Below are 22723 nucleotides of genomic sequence, written 5' to 3' on the forward strand. Positions count from 1 at the left end.
CTATCCTCAGTCCTAAAAGCTTGTGCTCCAGTCAATCCTTACCTCTCTCAGCAGAGGCACCTTTCCTATTTCTGTCCAGGCTCCCCCTCTTTCCTTTCTGAACCCATTCCCATAGTACTCTTGAACTTCCCTGCCCTTCATTTAATTTGAACATCTTTAAACTGCATTGTAAGAACATTGGGACTTGGTTTCTGTGAAGCTGAACTATCAGTTCTTCCTTGCTGCAAAGTTTCCATGGTCCTACCGAGAAATGTAGGAGGAACAGCCTGTTTCCCATTGCTTTGATTATTGTATCATTGGAGCTACAAAGGTATCGTAAGGGGAAAAAAACAGAAAGGGTCTTCATTGGCATCAAAGGAAATAAAGTGGTAAGGGAAGGATGAAGTCATCCATGTGTGCAAACATCTGGGAAAGCAAAGGAAAGGCATGAGGACCAATGATTAGGGAGCAATCTCTAAAAGGAAAAGGCGGGCCCAGTAGAGTAGCCCCCACGGCAGCCAGCCAACAAGGCTTGCCTGCCCTGCAAGAATGGAAAGGATAAGAAACAGGAGAATGGCCAATCAGAGGTTTGAGTGGCCCTTGTCTAGAGTAGCATTTCTGAAGCTGGCATAAGAAACAAATGGCTTAGGCTGCAGTGGGGAATTGCCCTCAGCCTGAATCATTGTCGTCACTCTGGGGATCAGACAGAATTACTGTCCAGTAGCGGGCGATAGAACACCACCAGATGGAATGGCCACTCCTTTTGTGACATTCACTGGCCTACTGCCCTAGAGAAAACCCAGATGCTGTCAGGAGCCCCTTTTTCCCAATTGCTCTCCTCTGGATTCTACAGCAGCCACCTCCAACCTGGTGCCCTCCAGATGGGCATTAATGGAATTAATGGGAATTAAGGCAATTGGAGTTTCAACCCAACTGGAGAATAACAGGCTGGGGAAGCTTGCTCTACAGATTTAAAGATCAGCTGTCCTAACAGTCAGGAATCACGCTGAGACGAGGAGTAGGTCTCTAGTGTTTATTACTGCTATGTAAGACAGAATCCTAACAAACTGAAGAAGCGTGGGAAAAACCCAGACAGATAAACCCCAAAAGTTAAGGCGGGTCTGATCTGTGTCTCTTTGAATGGCTGCTTAATTCCTCAGTACTACACATGCGTTTTCCCCCTTGGATGGAGGCCCCCTCCTGCTCGCCATCAGTACTCATGACATCAGCAGGAAATATGTGTACAGTCTCTCCCTTGCTGGATTTGCTTCAGCTTTCAGCTTTTTCGCCTTAGCTTTGGAGATCAACAATCCACTTTCTGCTTCAGCACCTTGAGCAGCAGTTGGTATTTCATGATCCGCTGTACAGGCTTGATAAGTAAATCATTTAGCTGCAGGCGATGCCCCAACTCCTGCTTCAGTTCCTGGAAAAGAGAAAAAGATGTACAGCCAACTGTGTAAAAGTGTGTGGGAGACTGACTGTACATGCTTATATAGATACCACACAAAATGTGACATGCTTTAAAAGGACACCTGCAAGAGAAAGACTAGTATTAGAGACTTGGAAAAGCAAGATGGGACCAAAAATATAACATTTAAAAGCAGCTTCATACGTTTACATATTTAGAGTGGAGCTTGGCATAGAAGAACGTTTGCAGCCTGTTATTCTTTATCTCTGAGCAGAAGGACCCCAGGGACAGGAAATTCATCACTCTTTCAAAAGATCTTCCTTCCCCACCTAGCTCAAGGACAGAGATTTCTGAGAGGAAGGACAATTCTGTATGCCAATTGACAATCCTTATGCCAATTTAAAGAGTTAGTACAGGCAACCTCTGGTGGTACATGTCTTTTAAAGTCTCCCTCAGCCAGGAGTTCTCACCTCAGTTACCACTAACAGATGCTGGGAGTTATTCCCATGGGTTTCACAGATTACTGCCTACCCCCGTTTAGATGGATGTGTGGTAGTGTGCAAGAAGAGGCAGATGTGGTGGGTGGCACTTGCTCCATACAAATGCTTCTCCACAAGATGGGAGCTGCTAGGTGATAGGACCAAAAGAGGTTGCCAGGAACTCTGGAGTTCATCTGCATTGGCTCAGAAAGGGGCACACAACAGCACAGGATCAAGGCTCCCTTATGCCAGCAGGAGATGAGCGAGACACAAGCAAGCTACGTGGCAGAGGCTGAGGGCAGGAAGAAAGAACAAAGCAGCAGTCAAGGCACATAGCCCCTTACCTCAAAGTAAGTGTCAATAAACTCAGAAACAATATGCTCAGATTTGGGTTTGTTCTGACAGTAAACAACATACATGTGCAAACGGCGCTCCTAGAATACAACAGGGAAACAATTCAGTGGAACACTTCAGATAAAACTTAACAACATGTATGTTAAAGAGCCAGGTCCAAACCCCCTGAGCAGCTTAAACAAGTTACTAGTTCTGATGAAAATCTTATTTTATGGCCACATGCTGTCTTTGCCCTTGGGACATTTGTTCATTTTTTATTCTCTCATCATTCTCTATTCTTAAGCCAGCACTTGTTTGTATAATGCTTCCAACAATACTTGGGGAAACTCAGAATTAGTTTCCTGTAGCAGATTATAAATAACTGTGTATACAGTTTTCATAGCTTATGGTTCACAGCTTGTGGTTGTAACTATTAAACATACTTACTATGAAATAAACATAATAAAATTTCCTTCAGATTAAGATACATCTCTATCTCTATCTCTGTCTACTGTATCTATCACATTTATCTGGGACCAGAGGCTATTTTGAGGAATTACTACAGTAAAATAGTAGACTAGGAAAAACACCAAGTTTCCTTGTACAAAGGAGGACTATGGGTTAATCATAGTAATTCATTGCAGCAGCAACAAAAGAATATTGTGGAAAACAAGATCCAACCAGGATGTGAATGTTTCATGACAACCCGCCTTCTCTTTGGAGTCTAATATTATTTAAATGTAGCCCTTTGATTAAAAAAAAAGTACAAAGGTATCTGTTCTCAGACAGCAATCCTCCTACTTTTCAAAGGTACTTTTTAAATTTATAGTGTCCAGACTTCTTCTTTATTACTGTATACTCAAATTATTTTTAAATGTTCTTTTGCAGCATGAAATTGACTAGAACAGAGGCTGCCTGTGACATGGTATAGTCAATTCCACATCCATTAGGCTTCTATCAGAAGAATGTTTCTTTCTCCAACCTTCAGATAATTGATTTAACTCCCATAATCTCCAACTGAATGGCCAAAGGTCATGATGTTTGAGGATTATGGGATTTAAAATCCAACACAATGGGGAAGCCTGTGCCTCATGTATATAACATTTCACTTTGCAAAACTCCACTCCTTCATTTCATTTGCACTATTATCAAGTTATTGCCACCAGATGTGGAACAATAATTATCAGTGCTCAAAGCCAATGAAAAATCTCTCCTATCAAATATGGCATAGGTCAGGCAAACAAATGCTTGATAAGAAAAAGGGATAGATATAATCATCATTAGAGCATCTAGCATAGTCTTTCTCAAGATGCCCTCCTTTATGCTTAAACTTGCACAATCCCTGAGTTAACAAGGCTACTGGCCATACTTTCAGGAGGTATTATGTGATTCAATCAAACTAAAACTCCATCTAGGTCAGCATTCTGCTTCTGACAATGGCCATTATGAAAATGTTTTAATGCAGATAAAAAGGGTAATTTTTTTATCTCAGTGTTTAGAAACTAGAGATATACTGCTCCTCAATTCAGAAGTTTCATTCAATCATTCTTCTTCTATTTTGACAGCTCTCCTACCTTCCTCGTAACAATTGTAGGGACTCACGTGCTTTATGAACAGCTCAGCCAGAAGATCAGGGTCCTCCAGACATTTCTCCAGCTGCTTGAGTAAATAACTGCAGTTGGGGGAGGAGAGGAACAGATATGGTATGAGATCCATGACATATGTGCCCATATCCTGTCCCCCCATTCTTTCCTGGCTTTTATTTATTTATTTTATATTTATTTATTTATATTTCAAATTTCTGTCACTGCCCATCTCCCCGCAAAGGGGGACTCTGGGCGGTTTACAACTCTGGGCAGTTTTATATTATAAACTCAACCCAAAATGCTTTTCAAAGGAGGCTAAGAAATACCAAAGTGTTTCTTAGGACTGGATTATTTTGGGAAAGAAGGGAAAGAGGATTGGTAATCCATTGAACAATATGATAGTGGCCCATCAAGGTCCTTGCCCCTTACCGTGCTAATGTCATATGGGCCACAAACATCTGGGTAGGTAATCACTGAGTCAATATCAGCCTTGAAACAGTTACCAACTAATAGCCTATGGTTAGGCCAGACTTCCCCCAAATAGAGGCACTGAACTACAGTTGCCATTATAGCAAGCTGACCTGACTATTGGAAAGCTCTACCTAAGCCCTTCGGGGTTCCATTCCCAGGTTGTATAGTCACCCCACGCCATGCTGTACCCAGGAATGACTGCTTGCTTGTTCACTCACTCTTTATGCCAGTCATAGATCTGGTGGATGTTCCCAAAGATTATCTTGTCTTTGCCCTTCATACCCTCAGGGATGCCACGGGTATTCATGGTCACCATATAGCCCTGCAAAATCAGAAGAACAGGCTAGAGAAACTAATTTGCTTCCTCTTTAAAACATGGAAGGAGTGAATGGAAGAGGAATTGAGACAGAATTCCTGTCCTGACGGAAAGCAGGGATCATGGGCTCTGACTTGGTAACTGGGAGAAGGGGAGTACATGTGCATATATTTTATTTACAGCAACTATGATATTCTGTTTTCTGAGTGATCCCTGAGATTCAGAAATACATCACAGATTTCTCAATGAAAGCAGTGCTAACCAATTCCTTTTTTTAAAAAAAAAGTCTGCCTATTTTTAACTATCTTTCCATGAAATGTGCAGCAGCAGAAGATTTTAGGGGTGTTAGGATGCCTTCAGTTCACATGGAGTGATGGTTAACAAAACAGTGACCTGCTAAAATGAAGATCAAGCTGTTTACCTTGTACATAAGACAAATCCCATGTCTGCACCAAGCTGCATTACTAACTAAAAATTCTTACCTAGAATGTAGGTCCATACCTCAGGGTAGGGTAGGCATCCTGCCTCCATGATATTTTGCTTGGACTTTAACTCCCATTAGCGCCAGCCAACAATATCTCAAAGTAAAGAGCTTATCGGAGTTTAAGACCAAAATATCTGGGGAGTACCATGTTGAGATAGTGATCTACTCCCACTCTGGTGCTTTTATTAGTTGGTGGAGAAAAGAAGTACCCAGCTGAACTGTACAATAAGAAGCAAACCTGTGCTTCTTTTCTAGTGGGCAAGGACTTCAAAAAATATGAGGATAACTGATAAACAAGGGACACAAAGAAGTACTGCCACTTTTTCTTCCATTTCCTGGCATCACTAAAGTTCAGGAATTATTTCTGTACTACTCTCTCTTTTCCATTAAACCAGGTCTCTGCACTACAGTGCTTTGACTCTAAACCTGAAAAATCTGAATTCTAGCAAAACTGTGAGAGTTCAACCATAAATAACCCATTGGCAGTAATGACTAGGAAAGCGTAAAATAAAAGAAAATACAAATTCATTTTAGATATGCAGTAACAGAAGTTCAAATAACAAGTGTAACAAGTTGAGGAGGAGGAGGAGGAAGAGGGATGGCACAAAAATGGTCAGCAGTAAGTAAATTAAAGTGAGCACAGTATAACAGGAAACATTATTCTTATTACAAAGGGAGAAGTTCTGCCCAACTCAAGAAAATGTGTAACTGGACACAAATTTTGTAAAATAAATGTAGGGATCAAAATGACAAAATGTTTAAAAAATCCAGAAGGTGAAAGACCAATTGTTAAAGATATTAAAAACATAACAACTTGTATTACTTTAATACAAGTTAAAAATATAAGAAGCAGGAAACCAGCCAGAAGTGCAGTGAAACCATTATATGGCAATAACATAGAAGGAGTCATTACGGGAGTCAGGGAAACTGGCAAATAAATCAAACAAATTTTGTGCATCAGTCTTTATTTTAAAAGTTGCTGGAAGTGTACCTATGCCTGAATCAGAATTGATTGAAAATAAATACTTTTTTTTTCCAGAAGGGAACAAGGCTTTGCAGCCAGGTGGCATTCACCCAACAGATCTTAAAGAACAGATGAGGAACTGCTGAAGCATGAGGCAAAATATGTAACATCTCTTAAATCAGACTTCTTAACAGAGAACTTGGAAGGTAGCCAATATGTTAGTAATCTTTTGAAAAGACAGTGATTCGGGTTGGGGGAGAGGAAAAAAGAAGACTACATCCAGGAAATTACAGGCCTGTCTGAGATACATTGATGGAAAATTTAAGATGTACTGTAAAATGTGCATAAGAACAAGCCTTGTTAAGGAAAAATTGTCAGATTTTTGCAAAGGGAGGTTCTGCCCTGCCAGCCATTCAAAATACTACAGAGGCATCAATAAAGTTGCAGACCCAGTGAGTGATCCGGTGAATCCTGTATTCTCAGCTGTTCAGAAGCTATAATGTGGTGAGCAAGCAGCTCACATTCAGCCCTCAGCTTCCTTTTCTGGCAGCCCCCAAATGATCCCCCTGTTGGAATTATCAGGGGTCAACTCAGCATTGTCTCATGAGCATAATAAGAGGGTTTGTCTGATAGGCGTGTCTCTATTGTGCTTGTGGGAAGTCACATGGGTCACCTGATTTCCTCTTCCTCCTCCTTCTTGGTCTGGGAGATTCACAGTCTCCATCTTTACCTCATGGGCAGACATGCAGGCAGGAGGGCTGCATAATGCAGGCCTCGTCCTCTAACACCTCGCTTGCGCACAGACTTTTTACTCCACATAGAAAGCGTCTACAAAGAATCAGTGATGAAGTGCCTTTCTACCATGAACCTATCTGTATCCAGATCTGCTGAATAAAGTAAGCTATCTCTATTGTTTTTCATGTAACTGCAGCGTGAAGACTGAACTTATTTCTGAACATAATTAAGCTTGATGTGCAAGTTCTCTTTTTGGTCCACGCTTCTACTCTGCAAGATTGCTGTTAGCTGCTTGGAGTTCTTTTATTAACATTTAAAAACTCCATCACCCCCAACTGTGATGCTGAAAACTGATGGGAAGTCATTGATATTCAGTAAATATGCTGATAATGTTGGCATTGTTTCTCCAATAATTTCCTCCAAAAACAAGCCTCCAGTAGGCTGAACTCACCTATTTTAGCTTAAAAAAAACCTTATCAAATTTCCAAAGAAGATATAAAAGAAGCCACCAGTTCCAGCCCAGCAGAAAAATATGACTTTAATAAGTGCAGTCCCTGACTACAAAAATGTTGTCCACCCTGCATATGCAGCAGTCAAACACAGGGATATGTAAACATTTCCATTTCTAAATACTACAAGCTTGAAGAGGGTTGTTTCAAGCTTGACCCACTTATGGTTAAGGTTGAAATAGGTTGTTTTGAATTAAAAATCAGGGCTTTTCAAGCTCAGAACATTTTGAATGCCAAACAATTTACACACAACTAGCCAAGAGGTAAGAAGATGGACTGGTTGGTAATTGAAAAGACAAGCAATAGAAGGTGGGAATAAATAAATAGGGTTCAAAATGGAAGCAAACCACAAGGAACAAGCTGATTCAACATTAAAATTTACAAGTAGGACATTCAACAAAATAGTGCATTGTAAACTAATATGCTCTCTACCAGGATATTACATCCCACCCCCTGTTTTATGTTTCCCCCAGTAGCCAATAAATATTTTGTACCCACAAGCATGCAACCAGTCCTCACTTGAGTCTTTGGGATTTTTCTTTTGTCAAAATTTAGTATACTGTGAACTTCTGGAGATGGCCAGCCCATCTCAAAAAAAGTGGGCTGGGCCATAGACTAGAGGATAAATCACAAAAAAGAACAATAGAAGGGGAGAGTCTTCTCTTCATAAGAAACTAGGGTTTTGAAACCCCAAAAGAGCATTATGTGCCAGGAGTGGCAATGCAGTGAATCCCCAAATTGCACAGGATTGCCCTGAGCCACTCCCCACTTGAATGGCTCTTCAAACTGACTGAAGACTAGAATCAAGCATAATTTTCCTTTCCTTCTGCTATCCCAATGTTCAGGAGAATAAGGAGACAGTATATCAAAAAACCCAGGAAGCAAGAAGACGGGCAGTTTCAAGCAGTCTACTCTCATTGGAGGATGGAAAGTATTTTGTCCAGAACCCCAAAAAATCTGGAGATGGCCTGCTGGTGGATGGGGATTTAGTGCCTAAGGTGTAGAGTATATGTGTGCACCTCCACAATCTGGCCCAGGTCTTCCACGTACATCTTCTCGGTCTCAATCAACTCCCTGAGAACAAACCTGCAGACGAGACGAAGCAGCAGTGTCTAAGGGGAAGGAAATTCACTGTGTGAGCCCTGTTCCCTCTTTTTTTATGCATGGCATCCCTCCCATCTCCTTGTCCTGCACACATGTGCCACATATAGCAAAGCCTTCTCTGTGCTGAGGAGAGTCTTGTATGACACAGAGAAAGCCCCCTATTTGCAGGCTGCTTAAGATGTGATAGACAGAGCAAGTATGCCGCAGGTACATCTGTGCAGTCATGGTTATCCTGAAGTATTACAGGAATTTTGATCCATAATTAACAGTTGATTCCATATAGCAAGTAGTCATAGCACATCTGGAGTGAACACTTAAGAGTTGATGGGATATACCCTGAGTACAGAAGCTATGAAATAACTCCTGTTTGACCTACATTAAGTCCGTGCCTCTGTGCTTTTCAGCATCCCAAGGGTCTTGGGGCAATGTCTGCTACATTTGCGCCCCACCAATCCTGTCTTTGCCCATTTCTCCCATCAAGGTTGTAAGCCACTGCACCAAGGAAAATCACTTACATACTCTTTTCTAAGGCACTACGCCTCTCCTCCTCTTCCTGCTCCTCAGAGGCTGGGGGCTGCACAAGAGGTTCCAAGGGAGACCCAGGACTTCTGGGGTCAGTGGGGAGCAGAGAGGGCTCAGGATCCTGCCAAGAGAGGAGATAAAAGATTCCATGTTAAAACTTGCAATAGGCAATAATGGGTTAAGAGGATAAGGCACATTGGGGACCCAGGGCAACTCAAGCAAGAAGAGCTACTATGGTTTCTCATTTCCCATAACCTCATTCAGAATATGAGAAGCTCTGAAAGTTTGATGGTGCTCAGGAAGGAATATTAATCACAAATCCAGGAGCACTTCTCCAGTTCAGAGCAGATCACTTGTTTTTGACGCTGGACATTTTTGACATTGGGCACACATCCCTTCTGACTTCCCAGTTTCTCTGAGACCTCTTCACTTCTGCAAATCCAGAAGTTATGAGGAAAATAAAGCAAATTGCTGACCCTACATGAGCTGCTGCAGGTTCTGTGGTAACAGAATCCCAAAGGGAAAGAAAATATACTAATACACTAAGCTACTGGAGGCTTTGCAGACAGCTTATTCTTTGCCAAAGAGAAGGAAGTTACAGAATCCATGTCTTTTTAAACAAAACAAAACAACCCCCCCCCCAATTTAAATGCTTATTTTTTCAGTCAGTCAGTCAGTCAGTCAGTCAAATATATGGAAAGCAACTGATTTAAGAGGATCTGGTTTTCAGGTCATCTATTTTATATAACATTTTCAGGAATTTTTAATAGTATAAACAAAATTATTGATGATATAGATTACAATAATATTAAATCCCATATATATGTAGTCATACATATATCTGCGATGAAATGAAACAAAGTTAAAGAGGTATATGATCTGTGGGGAAATCAAGCAATGCTTCTCAATAAGCCTTACATCAATTCCCAAAATTGACTTTATTTGTAATAACTAGACATTCATCCTTCTCTGATGCCTGCCAAATTTCACAATGAAAGTATTGCTAAGTTCTGTGGTTCTTGCATGTAACCTGTTCCATTCATTCTATAATATTTTTGTTAGAGAAACATTTATATGGAAACATTAAACCTTTCCCACTTTACCTAACTATTACAGCTTTTAAAGCCTGAATCTGTACAGCATTATTACAAAACAATGAATGCCCATTACGGTACATCTTGACATTTGCTAATAACATTTTGGTCAACAAAGCATTACTAGCCTGTTTATAGTCAGAAATAAGTGTACATAAACTTCTGGATAACAGTGGGCTCCATCTGAACATAAGAACCTATTTTATGTGGAATCAATCCAACGGTCTAATCTAGCCCTATGTATATTAGTTAACTGCAATGGTTGTATCTCTCCGTATCTCCATCACTTTTTCTCTTAAATCTTGTATCTAGGAAAGACAAAGGGTTAAGCCTGGGACCTTCCATATGAAACTCATCCCATCTAACTGTTGAGTTAAACAACCCTACGTGCACAAGGAAGGGTTAACTGTAGCAGCTAGCACCACATTAATATGTATAAGTTAGGTAGTCCCTTGGCAATTGTGAGATTTTGGAAGATTACCTTAACCTCACCCAGTTGTCGCCACTTTTACTTTTCTTTCTTTTTACTTTCCTCTCATGGTATGATTACACAGAATAATTTCTTTTCTCCTATCTCCTTGGGAACGTTGGTATTGTCTAACTGTAAGTAAAGTACATGTTTGTTTCTATGAAGATGGTGTAATTCTTTAAGAGGGGCAATTGGCTCAAGAAGGGAGGGAGAAAGAAAAGGAAAGAAAAGAGGATATAAAGCAGAACTGAGCCCTATTAAAAGTGGTCATCACAGGATTGTCCAATCATTTCTATTCTTTGCCATACCTTTGGCTACAGATAATGGTTCATTTCATGCGACACTAACTACATAAGCTCTATCTGCAAACATTTAACTTCAATTTCAAAGTCTGTTTTTCTGAACCAAGGTAGACAACATACTACACATGGGTTTAATTTTGAGGGCTTCCAGCCTATATCCTAGTGTGGTGGGAACTGTGTCTACCATCCCAGAGAAAAGATAAAAGTAAGTATCCTGAGAGTTAGGAGTGATGAGGCAAAGCCTCACAAATTTGCTTCCAGGGGTAAGAATGATCATTTCATAGTGTCTCAACTTGATCTCAAAATTCCAAATGTGTTCACTGCCCCACAAAAGTGGTCTATTCTTTTTTAAAGCCTACTTAAATATAACAGCATCCATCAAGGTGTGCATCAAACAACAGCTAATACAAGATGTCTTTTCTTCCTACCTCTCCCCACCTTCACACCCACCTGGTTGAGTGTTTTTGAGCCATCTCCTTCTAGCAGGTTTGAGAGCAGGGAAAGGTCTGGGAGATGAGTATTGCCATCCTGAAATGATATAAGGGAAGGGTATCAAAGAAAGAAAACTTCATACCCTGGTTTATAAGCAGATATACAGAATTTTCCTGTCCTCCACTTTTAAGTTTCCTTTAGATAATAGCATTATTGCCCTCATCATCACCCAGCTGACAGTTAACAGTTTTAGCATCCAAAATCTCTGGCCGCGCTCTGGACATCTGCCAGTTTGTTCTACTTTTCAACTCATACTAGAATTATCCCTTATTTGACTTCATTCTATTAATGTTAACGTAAATGTGCATGGTACAATTCAAAATCCCACTTTATCAACCCTATGTTTTCCTAATAAAGTAAAGGAAAAAAAAAGTGGTCACACCTCTAGAGATAAACTAGTCCACCTTTTCCAGACTTGGGAGCTCTCCAGATACGTGGACTTCAATTCTAGCTCTCCACAGTAGTCAGGCTGGGCTGAAGTCCACACACCTGAAGGACACCAGCTTGGGGAAAGCTGAACCAAGAGGAATGAATACTGATTACTAATTGCTCCCTGCAAAAATACTTCTTCTTAAGTTAAGACATAGGAAAAATTAAGCATCTCTTAAAAATCACAGTTCTTTAATTGGGATACTGAATTCCTTCAACCAGAATTATATAAATCAAAAGCAAGAGTTTTTAATTTTTTTAAGGCTCCAGGCTACAATCCAGGAGATGGTAAGTTCTAGTCCTCCCTTAGGTATGAAAGCTGGCTGGGTGACCTTGGGCCAGTCGCTTTTTCTCAGCCCAACTCAGCCCTCCTCAGGAAAAGAGGAGGAAGAAGGAGTACTAGGTATGTTTGCCACCTTGAGTTATTTATAGAAATAATAAAGATGGGATAAAAAAATCTTTAAAAAGAGCTTATTTATGTACCCTTTATTTTATTCTGGATTCTGAGAACAAAAAGGCACACTTTTTTGCAAAAACAAAGACAATAATATGGAGTAGAATCTTTTGGGGAAGAATCTTTTCTGGATTTTTTTTACATCAAAAACTTTTAAGACTAGGAGTCAATCTGCCAAAATAAAAAAGGAATAATAGCTTAAAAAAACCCTCAAAGGGTATAGCTATAACCATTCAAATAGCTCCCAGCAAAATTAATGCACTTAATCAAAGCCTTTCTGAAAACCAAGTGTGAAGTCCAAAAAAAGGCAGCAAGGTGAACTTAGGAAACTCCCAGTCTGGCTCCATATGAAAATACAATACAAGGGAAGCCTAGATAACTAATGCTATTTTAGTGGTGAATTAAAAAGACAATCGTCCGATGCAATTTTAAAGGCTGACTCTTTCCAATCCATTTTGACAGGGTGATACAAAGATATGTCTGATTCACAGTATCAGATGCATAATGGTGGTAATCTTCCACAACATATGTCTTGTCTCGTTTGCTCAAAAGATCTATTTGTTCTATATCTTGCCATCTAGATCAGCCTCCCCAACCTGGGTACCTTCCACATGTGTGGACCGCAACTTGGAGAATCCTCAGCCACAGGCATCCAAATTGCAGGTGGCTAGCCTAGATTCAACAGGCCACTCTATCAGGGCTGGTGGTTGTCTAGTCCCCCCTTGCAGTGAGGGCTGAACAAGATAGCCTTTTTTTGCATGACTATGCATTTTTTTGCTCTTACTGTGCCTACTGACTCCTGTGGAACAGCAAAAGGGCCCTCTGCTTGGCTGAGGAGGCCCAAGTCAATACTTTTCCGATCCTCCTGGCGCCCGTGACGCCGTGTCCGGCCTTCTGTTTTCCTGAGTGGGCGTTCTCCCCGAGGTAGCCCACCACCACTTAGCTTGCGCACAGGGTTGGTAAGCCATTTCTTGAGGGTGCTAACTGAGTGGCGGGAGGCAGGGGAGCTGGGAGCTGAGCTGCTAGATGCCTGTGGCTGGATTGAGGCCACAGAGGCAGAGATGCTGCCATCGCTGCCTGCAACAGAGTATGGATCTGCAAGAAGAAGACAGAGACAGACAATGAGTGCATGGACACAAATGTAAGGCACCAAGGCAAAGTATTTAAGCAAGTGGACTCAGGACTGCCCAAATAAATTATACCCCATAACCTGGAAGTCCTCCCATTAATTATAAAAGTGTTACCTCTATGTTATTCTATAAATTCTCACTGACTTTTGGACGGGATCATCACTCAGTGCTGCAGTATATGCTTTGCATAGAGAAACAAGACTGGTTGAAGATAGCCCTTTGCTGTATTTTTTATTTTATCTTCATACCACTTTTCCTTCCCAAAGAAACCTTTTGTTGTATTGGTTTGTTTATTAACCTATCTTTCTTCAACAATAGGATTTGTTGTTGAATACATGGGATTCCTGCTAGCCTTAACTTAGATATTGATCAAGACCAATCCTGTCCAGCTTCAGAAAGGCTGCTGCACCATTTAGTCTCATAGTTAACAAGTGGGCCAATGTTCTCACAGCAGTTGAAGACCAACAATTGAAATGAGTATGAATTACATAACCTTGGAGGCCTCAAAATGACCTATACTTTGGTGGTAGGGTTTTTCTTTTGCTGTTGAGTCAGATATGATTCCTGGTGACCACATGAAAAATTCCGTGCAATTTTCTAGGCAGAAGTGGTTTGCTGTTGCCTTTTTCCTAGGCTTGAGAGAGAGTAACTGGCTCAAGGTCACTGTGAGGTTTGAGTCTGAGTCAGACTCCGAAAACGAAACTTATCTTGAGCAGTCTGAAGAAAACAAAACTTATCTGGGTGGAATCAGGGAAACAGATAGCCAAAACGACTCAGCAGAGCGGGAGAAAGCGCAAGCACTGATTGGGCAAAATCCGGAGGAGGATTTGAAACCTCCAATCAGTGCGCGAGACAAGACAGCAGAGAAGCATGCGAATCAGAAGGCATCCCAATTGGCTGCAGAAGAGAAAAGGTGAGGAAAGGAACACATTAAAAGGCAAGCGCGCGCTGAGCCAGCTGCTGGAGACAACCGATCCTTCGAGCTCATCTCAGAGGAAGAGTCCTTACCGGAGTCAGAAGCCTCGTCTGTAGCCACTGTGGAATCAGAGCCAGCTTCTTCTAACATTGTGGGACTGCCTCTCTTGCAAGTCGCTCTGATCGAGTCCAGCCTCACCGGTCCAGCAGATCTCAGCTTTGCTTTCATCTCCCAGCCTCGCCTTGTTGCTTCAGCCACGCGCTATCTAGCCTTCAGCATCAAGCCTTGTTGTGCAGATCCACTCAAGTCCAGCCAGAGTTCCAGCTCCAAGTCTTGTCCTGCCACTCCAGTCCAGCCCAGCCTTGCTTCCAGTTCCCAGTCTAGTCTCGCCACCTCAGTTATGCCCAGTCTTGCCTCTGCTCTCAAGTCCAGTCTTGTCATTCCAGTCCAGTCTAGCTCCACATCTAGTTCCTCACCTCGTTCTTCTATTCCAGTCAAGTCCTGCCTTGTTTTTGGATCCAAGCCTTGCCTCGCCGCTCCAGTTCAGCCTCTTACCACTCCGAGTTCCACCACTTGCCTTGCTGCTTCGGTTGAGTCCTGTATCGCCTCCAGAACCAAGTCCTGCCTTACAGAATCAGTCAAGCCTTGCCCAGCTTCCATGCCAAGATCGAGCCCCGCATCTCCAGTCTCCTTCTTGTGACGTGCAATTGCCTCCCGGGGTCTTGCTGCCTCATTGAGGGGTCTAGCAGAGTTCTGCCTAGCTGTATTGCCTCAGTCTCCATCAGATCCTGATCCTGCAGCCTTGCCTAGTTTCCTCCTCTGCCTGGGTGGACCTGATTGATTGTGTTGCTTACTTATTGAGGACTTTATTATTGTAAATAGTTAATTGTAATAAAAGGGTTTTAAGTAATCCTGCCTGGCCATCTCATAGTCTGAACAGGACAGTCACCCTTCATGCCTAAGGCAGGACTAGAACTCAGTTTTCTGCACTTCTAGTCCAGCACCTTACCACTAGACCAAACTGGCTCTCATTGGGATATTTAGAGTGATTAAAAGAGCTGTTAGGAATTAGGACCCAACCATTTGGAGACTGATCCCATGTTACTTCTTCAACAACTAATTTGACAGACATCTATTTATTTATTTCTCAGGCTTATAGGATGATGCTTCAATTGTATTCAACTCTAAGCAGTATAAATGCCACCTCCATAACCAGGATTAAAATAATACAAATCAATCACCTTTACTAATACTAAAAAAGTCTAATGCACCAAGAAAACATTATTTCAGTATAAACAAACTACAATAGGGACATCTCCACTTCAGTTCCTGAAGGCTTCCTGAAACAATCAGGTACTAATGGTCTTCCTGAATTGTCAAAGAGTTGAAGCCACTCTAATCTCATCCCTTTGTAGTTTCCAAGGTTATTTGAAATGAACAATACTAAATTTCATATTATGCTTATGAGCTGCCAGTCCTCAAAAATCAGTGCAGATCCTTATGCATGACATTGCTTCCTTGTATGAACTGCAGCATGTTCTGTATGGGGCTGACGTTGAAGTCCAGTTGGAAGCTTCAACTGGTTCAGAATGCAGTGATCCAGGCAGTGATGGACAACCTGTGTTATGCCCATGTGACACCCCTGCTTTGTGAGTTGCACTGGTCGCCAGTCTGCTTCTGGATGTGATTCAAGATGCTGATTATGACCTATACAGTCCTATATGGCATGGGGCCTGGTTATTTGAGGGAATCACCTATTTCCCCTGGTGTCTGCCCAGCCGATTCGATCTGACAGGGTTGGCATGCTCCAATTTCCTTTGATTAAGCAGTGCCATCTATCAAGTCCTCAGAAGTGTGCTTTCTCTAATGCAGCACCTGCCTTCTGGTATGAGGTTCTCCCTCAATTTGGGGGGTCCCAGTCAGTTGGTATTCTGGAAGGCCCTAAAGACCTGGCTGGGCTAGGGTGGCTGGAGCCCCTTGCTGAGTGTGTGATATATGTTTTTCTGTCTTTTGTCAGATTCACCATCTTATTTAATGTTCTACAGTTTAATTGTATACAGTGTATTTGTTATTTTGTCTTTTAATACTGTGAGGCGCCCAGAGTCTATCTGGAATTGGGTGGTATCCAAATAAAATCAAATAAACAAACAAACAAATAAATGATGTGCTTTATAGCACAGCTGTTCTACAGCTAAGCATTGTAAACTCTGTTGGGACAATGTCAGTGGAATTTGAAGGTGATCAGAAGTTGCATCAGCAATAGCCCCGTGTAATTAGCAAACACTTGAGCCCAGTCTGGATATTTAAAAAAAAAAAGGGGGGGGCGGGATTTACATGTTCATTTAATACATGACACACAAAGTTCATCACCCAAAATTCAGCATCCAGCCTGGTGAAAAGCCACTGCAAGTGGCAGGTCCCTCAATTTCACTAAAAGCTCCCACCACCTCTGAAATTAAGGACATATATTGAAGTGAACTGAATGTTTTTGCATTCAAAATGTTTCTTCTCTCTCCCTCCCCAACCAGTATCATGGACAGGATGTTTTTTTGAAGCACTGCTTATGCCTCTACTCAAGACATCAGATTCAGTAAGAGTAAGAGTACAACCACTTTTCTAGGAGACACAGCCTTTATTTAACTGCAGCTGATGGGCCTAGAGAAACTGAATTCTGAAGTAAAGGCATTAATATGCTTTTCCTACATTCTAGTATTGAGTTGACATAACGAAATAAGGTTTAAATTAAACCCTGGTTGATGGGCACAGGTGTTCATTTGTATGCATTAATATTTATCAAGCATGTATGAAAATGCATTCATCTGGGTGAGGAGGCTCAATTTACACAATCCAAATTCTGTGTCAGGAATAGATTGAGCTGTGCGCAAAAGCAGTTATGAGATCAGCTACATAGTACATGTGATTTTGCATATAAACCTTAATGTTACTATCTCAATAACATCCTATTCTGGATAAGGCAATATACATGGTTACATTGCAAACTGACGACACAGTAAAGTGATTGCATGCAGATCTACACCAGATATGTACAGATATGTACTTGAGGTTTAGGGTTGTCTGTTGACTGTTTACATCTATGAATGAATGAGCACACAGACACTTTAATTTCACTGTGCATCAGACCAAAACCATCCATTATGTAATCATGCAGAAGGAAATCAAGTAAAATATGTGCATATGTGAACCAAGAACTGATGACTGGCAGATGAATTAATTTTTGTCATATACTTATCCCACCTTCTTCCACGGAGCCCAGGGTAATGTACACAGTTCTTTCCCTTCCAGTTCATCCTCCATTAATTACCATCTATGGTAGGTTAAGGTGAGAAAGGTTATACAGGAAGCTTCACAGCCACATGAGGATGTAACTTCAGGTCTTCCTGGCTCTAATTTACACCATAAATACCAGAACATACATGTAAGCTGATTCATAAAAGTTTAGGGATGTTGTGACTTCCGGTGGGGACATGGCAGACTGAACAGCTGTGCCCACGGGCTCAGCCGGCAGAACTGACAACGTGGCAGTTTTTTCAGGCTCAGGCAGGTTTTTCCTGAAGCCCAGGAGTGTTTTTCCAGAAAAAGGAAAACAGCTGGAATCACCCCATCTGTCCTCCGGACAGCTGCTTGCAGCCAGAAGATTGCAGACAGCATTCACACTGGAAAACAGCAGCTGGGAGGCTAGGACATCAGCATTTCCAAGCCGTGTTGTAGCCTTAAAGGGACACTAAGACTGGCCACCCCATTTCTAAATCACCCAATTTATATTTCTTTTAAGTATGTGTACCCTAAGAGAGGCTTTCTACAGCAAGGAGAAGCAGGTTCTCTTGGTGCTTATCATTATTTTGGGGACCATTTTTTTTTAAAAAAATTCTTTCTAAGTTTTGGATTTTGTTTTCTGTCCAAATATTAAGCAGGATTGAGAGTAAATAATTATCTCCGTTATTATTTTTGTACTAACTTTGAAGATATTGGCATTTTCCTACATGAAAATGTTTTGAACTTTCAGTCTTCTGCTTCTACTTTCCCTGGGAAACTGTCTGCATAACTCACTTTCACTTGCATAAACACATTCCGGAATTCTTTCATATCTTCGACTTTCGCTGGTTAAGCTCCTAGGGGGCACCATAATCTACTGCTTGAGACACGGAGGAGTTTAAGCAGACTTTCTCTGACTTCCACCAAGATTTTAAACAGATTCTTTCTGATTCCTACCAAGTTTTTATGCAAGGCGTTCAGGACATTGTGGAAATTATGAGGTTTAAAATGTGTCATTGGTTGGGGATGTTGAGGATGAAACTGAGGAATTTAACAGCGACAGAAATGTCTCTTCTACTTCTGTTGAAATGCTGGATGAAGATCAGGTAATCGAATTGAAGAAATTAAAGGGAGAGATCAAGTTGCAAGCCATAAGTGAAATTGATCTTCTGATGGGATGTCGTGGAAAGGAAAGGGTTGTTACATATGGGAGGTCTTCTGAAGAGAAGTTGGAGTTTTTGAGGGGGGGCAGTTGGGCTGTTCGATTTTTTAAAGAAAAAGGTTCTGTGTGCATTGTAAAGGTAAAGGTAAAGGTTTCCCTTGACATTAAGTCCAGTCGTGTCCGACTCTAGGGGGCGGTGCTCATCTCCGTTTCAAAGCCGAAGAGCCGGTGTTTGTCCATAGACACTTCCATGGTCAGGTGGCCAGCATGACTACACGGAATGCCGTTACCTGCCCGCCAAAGCGGTACCTATTAATCTACTCACATTGGCATGTTTTCGAACTGCTAGGTTGGCAGGAGCTGGGACTAGCAACGGGAGCTCACCCCGTCACGCGGATTCGAACCGCCGACCTTCCGATCAGCAAGCTCAGCTCAGCGGTTTAACCCGCAGCACCACCGCGTCCCACGGTGTGCATTGTGGGGATATGTAAATGCTCTGGTTTATTCTGAAGTGGGATAAGGGTTGAAGAATGTCATTCTGGATTGCTTTTAGGTTTGGCTGATTTTATTTATCGTTAATGATTTGGATTAAGATTATTAAGGTATAATAAAAATAATAAATGTTTGGTTTTGGGTTTAATATGATTAAGATTATTAAAATGGTTGTATTATCAAGTGCAGTGGCAGACAATTTATATGTTTTTTAGTTTGATCTTTATTATAGTAGACAGGAATGTACAGAATAGTAGTAGGAAGGAAATAATTAAATAAATGTTATCTTTGGTGGAGAAATTGATTAGGAGGTTTATATATTTTTTTTTCTTTTAATATAAGGGGAGGGAGCAACTGTATTTAGTGATTTTTATAATGTGCCAGTGGAATGATTTATAGAAATAATGTGATTTTGGTTTGACATAGAGTAACGGATTGATTTCCAACAACCTAAGAGACGGCTTTATACATGGACTTCACCAGATGGACAACACCGAAATCAGATTGACTACATCCTTTACAGCCAAAGGTGGCGGACATCTGTACAGTCGGTAAAAACAAGACCTGGAGCTGACTGTAGTTCAGATCACAAACTTCTTCTTGCACAATTTAGGATCAGACTAAAGAGATTAGGGAAGACCCACAGATCAGCTAGATATGAACTCACTAATATTCCTAAGGAATATGCAGTGGAGGTGAAGAATAGATTTAAGGGACTGGACTTAGTAGATAGGGTCCCGGAAGAACTCTGGACAGAAGTTCGCAGCATTGTTCAGGAGGCGGCAACAAAATACATCCCAAAGAAAGAGAAAACCAAGAAGGCAAAATGGCTGTCTGCTGAGACACTAGAAGGAGCCCAAGAAAGAAGGAAAGCAAAAGGCAACAGTGATAGGGGGAGATATGCCCAATTAAATGCAAAATTCCAGAGGTTAGCCAGAAGAGATAAGGAATTATTTTTAAACAAGCAATGCGTGGAAGTGGAAGAAGACAATAGAATAGGAAGGACAAGAGACCTCTTCCAGAAAATTAGAAACATCGGAGGTAAATTCCAGGCAAAAATGGGTATGATCAAAAACAAAGATGGCAAGGACCCAACAGAAGAAGAAGAGATCAAGAAAAGGTGGCAAGAATATACAGAAGACCTGTATAGGAAGGATAACAATATCGGGGATAGCTTTGACGGTGTGGTCAGGGAGCTAGAGCCAGACATCCTGAAGAGTGAGGTTGAGTGGGCCTTAAGAAGCATTGCTAATAAGAAGGCAGCAGGAGATGATGGCATCCCAGCTGAACTGTTCAAAATCTTACAAGATGATGCTGTCAAGGTAATGCATGCTATATGCCAGCAAATTTGGAAAACACAAGAATGGCCATCAGATTGGAAAAAATCAACTTATATCCCCATACCAAAAAAGGGAAACACTAAAGAATGTTCAAACTATTGAACAGTGGCATTCATTTCACATGCCAGTAAGGTAATGCTCAAGATCCCGCAAGGTAGACTTCAGCAGTTCATGGAGCGAGAATTGCCAGATGTACAAGCTGGCTTTAGAAAAGGCAGAGGAACTAGAGACCAAATTGCCAATATCCGCTGGATAATGGAAAAAGCCAGGGAGTTTCAGAAAAACATCTATTTCTGTTTTATTGACTATTCTAAAGCCTTTGACTGTGTGGACCATAACGAATTGTGGCAAGTTCTTAGTGGTATGGGGACACCAAGTCATCTTGTATGCCTCCTGAAGAATCTGTATAACGACCAAGTAGCAACAGTAAGAACAGACCATGGAACAACGGACTGGTTTAAGATTGGGAAAGGAGTATGGCAGGGCTGTATACTCTCGCCCTACCTATTCAACTTGTATGCAGAACACATCATGCGACAAGCTGGGCTTGAGGAATCCAAGGCTGGAGTTAAGATCTCTGGAAGAAACATTAACAATCTCAGATATGCAGATGATACCACTTTGATGGCTGAAAGTGAAGAGGAACTGAGGAGCCTTATGATGAAGGTGAAAGAAGAAAGTGCAAAAGCTGGCTTGCAGCTAAACCTCAAAAAAACCAAGATTATGGCAACCAGCTTGATTGATAACTGGCAAATAGAGGGAGAAAATGTAGAAGCAGTGAAAGACTTTGTATTCCTAGGTGCAAAGATGACTGCAGATGCTGACTGCAGTCAGGAAATCAGAAGACGCTTAATCCTTGGGAGAAGAGCAATGACAAATCTCGATAAAATAGTTAAGAGCAGAGACATCACACTGACAACAAAGGCCCGCATAGTTAAAGCAATGGTGTTCCCCGGAGTAACATATGGCTGCGAGAGCTGGACCATAAGGAAGGCTGGGAGAAGGAAGATCGATGCTTTTGAACTGTGGTGTTGGAGAAAATTCTGAGAGTGCCTTGGACTGCAAGAAGATCAAACCAGTCCATCCTCCAGGAAATAAAGCCAGACTGCTCACTTGAGGGAATGATATTAAAGGCAAAACTGAAATACTTTGGCCACATAATGAGAAGACAGGACACCCTGGAGAAGATGCTGATGCTAGGGAGAGTGGAAGGCAAAAGGAAGAGGGGCCGACCAAAGGCAAGATGGATGGATGATATTCTAGAGATGACGGACTTGTCCCTGGGGGAGCTGGGGGTGTCGACGACCGACAGGAAGCTCTGGCGTGGGCTGGTCCATGAAGTCACGAAGAGTCGGAAGCGACTAAACGAATAAACAACAACAAACGGATTGATTATGGAAAATTGTTGTATATCCTTGCTGTTAAAAGTCAGAAGTCACCTCTTTTTGTAATTAAAAAAAAATCTCTTGTGTTTCCACACTTTTTTAGTTTTTTCTTTTTTTTTTCTTTGTAGTTTTTTATTTTTCTGTAGCTTTTATCTTTGCTTGAAACTTTATAAAATTCTTATAAAAAACGGTTCAGGGATGTTGTATGAAGTTGTATCATACACAAATCCAACACTTAGACTTGGTCATCAACATGCAACATGTGAATTAATTATTTTATGACATGTAGGAGTGATTCCAATATGGTTCCTCTTGAGCGTCCAATCTAACTGCACACCACTGTAAAATCTGAATTTGATGAGGAATGATTCAAACATGTTTTAAATCTGCAGGGAGTTTGTATTCTCCAGATGTTGTTGAACTGCAACTCCCAGAATCTTTCACCACTGACTATGCTGGTTAGGGATGCTGCAAGCTGGAGTCCAGCATATGTGGAAAAAGCAGTCTCCCCACATCTGCTTAAAAAAAAATCAGATCCAGTCATGTTTAGTTTCAACAGAAGTGTGTGATTTGGCTACTTTGGCCCATTTGCTGCTTACTGTCATGAAGTAAGCCTGAATGCAAGGAATTATATCTGAAAATGTATGCTGGAGATACACACATAAATATTTGTAAGCAAGCAATATTGTTCCAGGACAACTAGCAAGATAAAGATGATGACAGCCTTGTTTGCAGAAAAGACTACTGAATTGCAGCAATAACCCATTCAGCCAGGGGCTGTAATTCAATGCAGTGGCATGGCACCTGTTCCTGAAATAACACTGCCTGCGTCAGGAACTAGAGATGTGTCAAGCCAATGCCACAGGCATCTAAACCCACCTAGGAAACTAACACG

General features: G+C 41.4%; 1 protein-coding gene across 2 annotated transcripts in view; it reads right to left on the minus strand.

The window, feature by feature from the left end:
• The window catches only part of ARHGEF25 (Rho guanine nucleotide exchange factor 25), a 67811-nt gene that overhangs the window by 16178 nt on the left and 28910 nt on the right, over positions 1 to 22723 (minus strand). For both annotated transcript variants that reach the window (XM_063293904.1, XM_063293906.1), the window contains exons 2-9: positions 12915 to 13225; positions 11206 to 11283; positions 8884 to 9011; positions 8284 to 8350; positions 4475 to 4578; positions 3802 to 3871; positions 2211 to 2300; positions 1310 to 1402 (exon numbers count right to left, since the gene is read on the minus strand). In XM_063293904.1, coding sequence (XP_063149974.1) covers positions 1310 to 1402; positions 2211 to 2300; positions 3802 to 3871; positions 4475 to 4578; positions 8284 to 8350; positions 8884 to 9011; positions 11206 to 11283; positions 12915 to 13225 — 941 coding nt within the window. The remainder of the gene's footprint in view (positions 1 to 1309; positions 1403 to 2210; positions 2301 to 3801; positions 3872 to 4474; positions 4579 to 8283; positions 8351 to 8883; positions 9012 to 11205; positions 11284 to 12914; positions 13226 to 22723) is intronic.

This window comes from Candoia aspera, chromosome 2 (genome assembly GCF_035149785.1).
Source record: "Candoia aspera isolate rCanAsp1 chromosome 2, rCanAsp1.hap2, whole genome shotgun sequence".
Lineage (NCBI taxonomy): Eukaryota > Metazoa > Chordata > Lepidosauria > Squamata > Boidae > Candoia > Candoia aspera.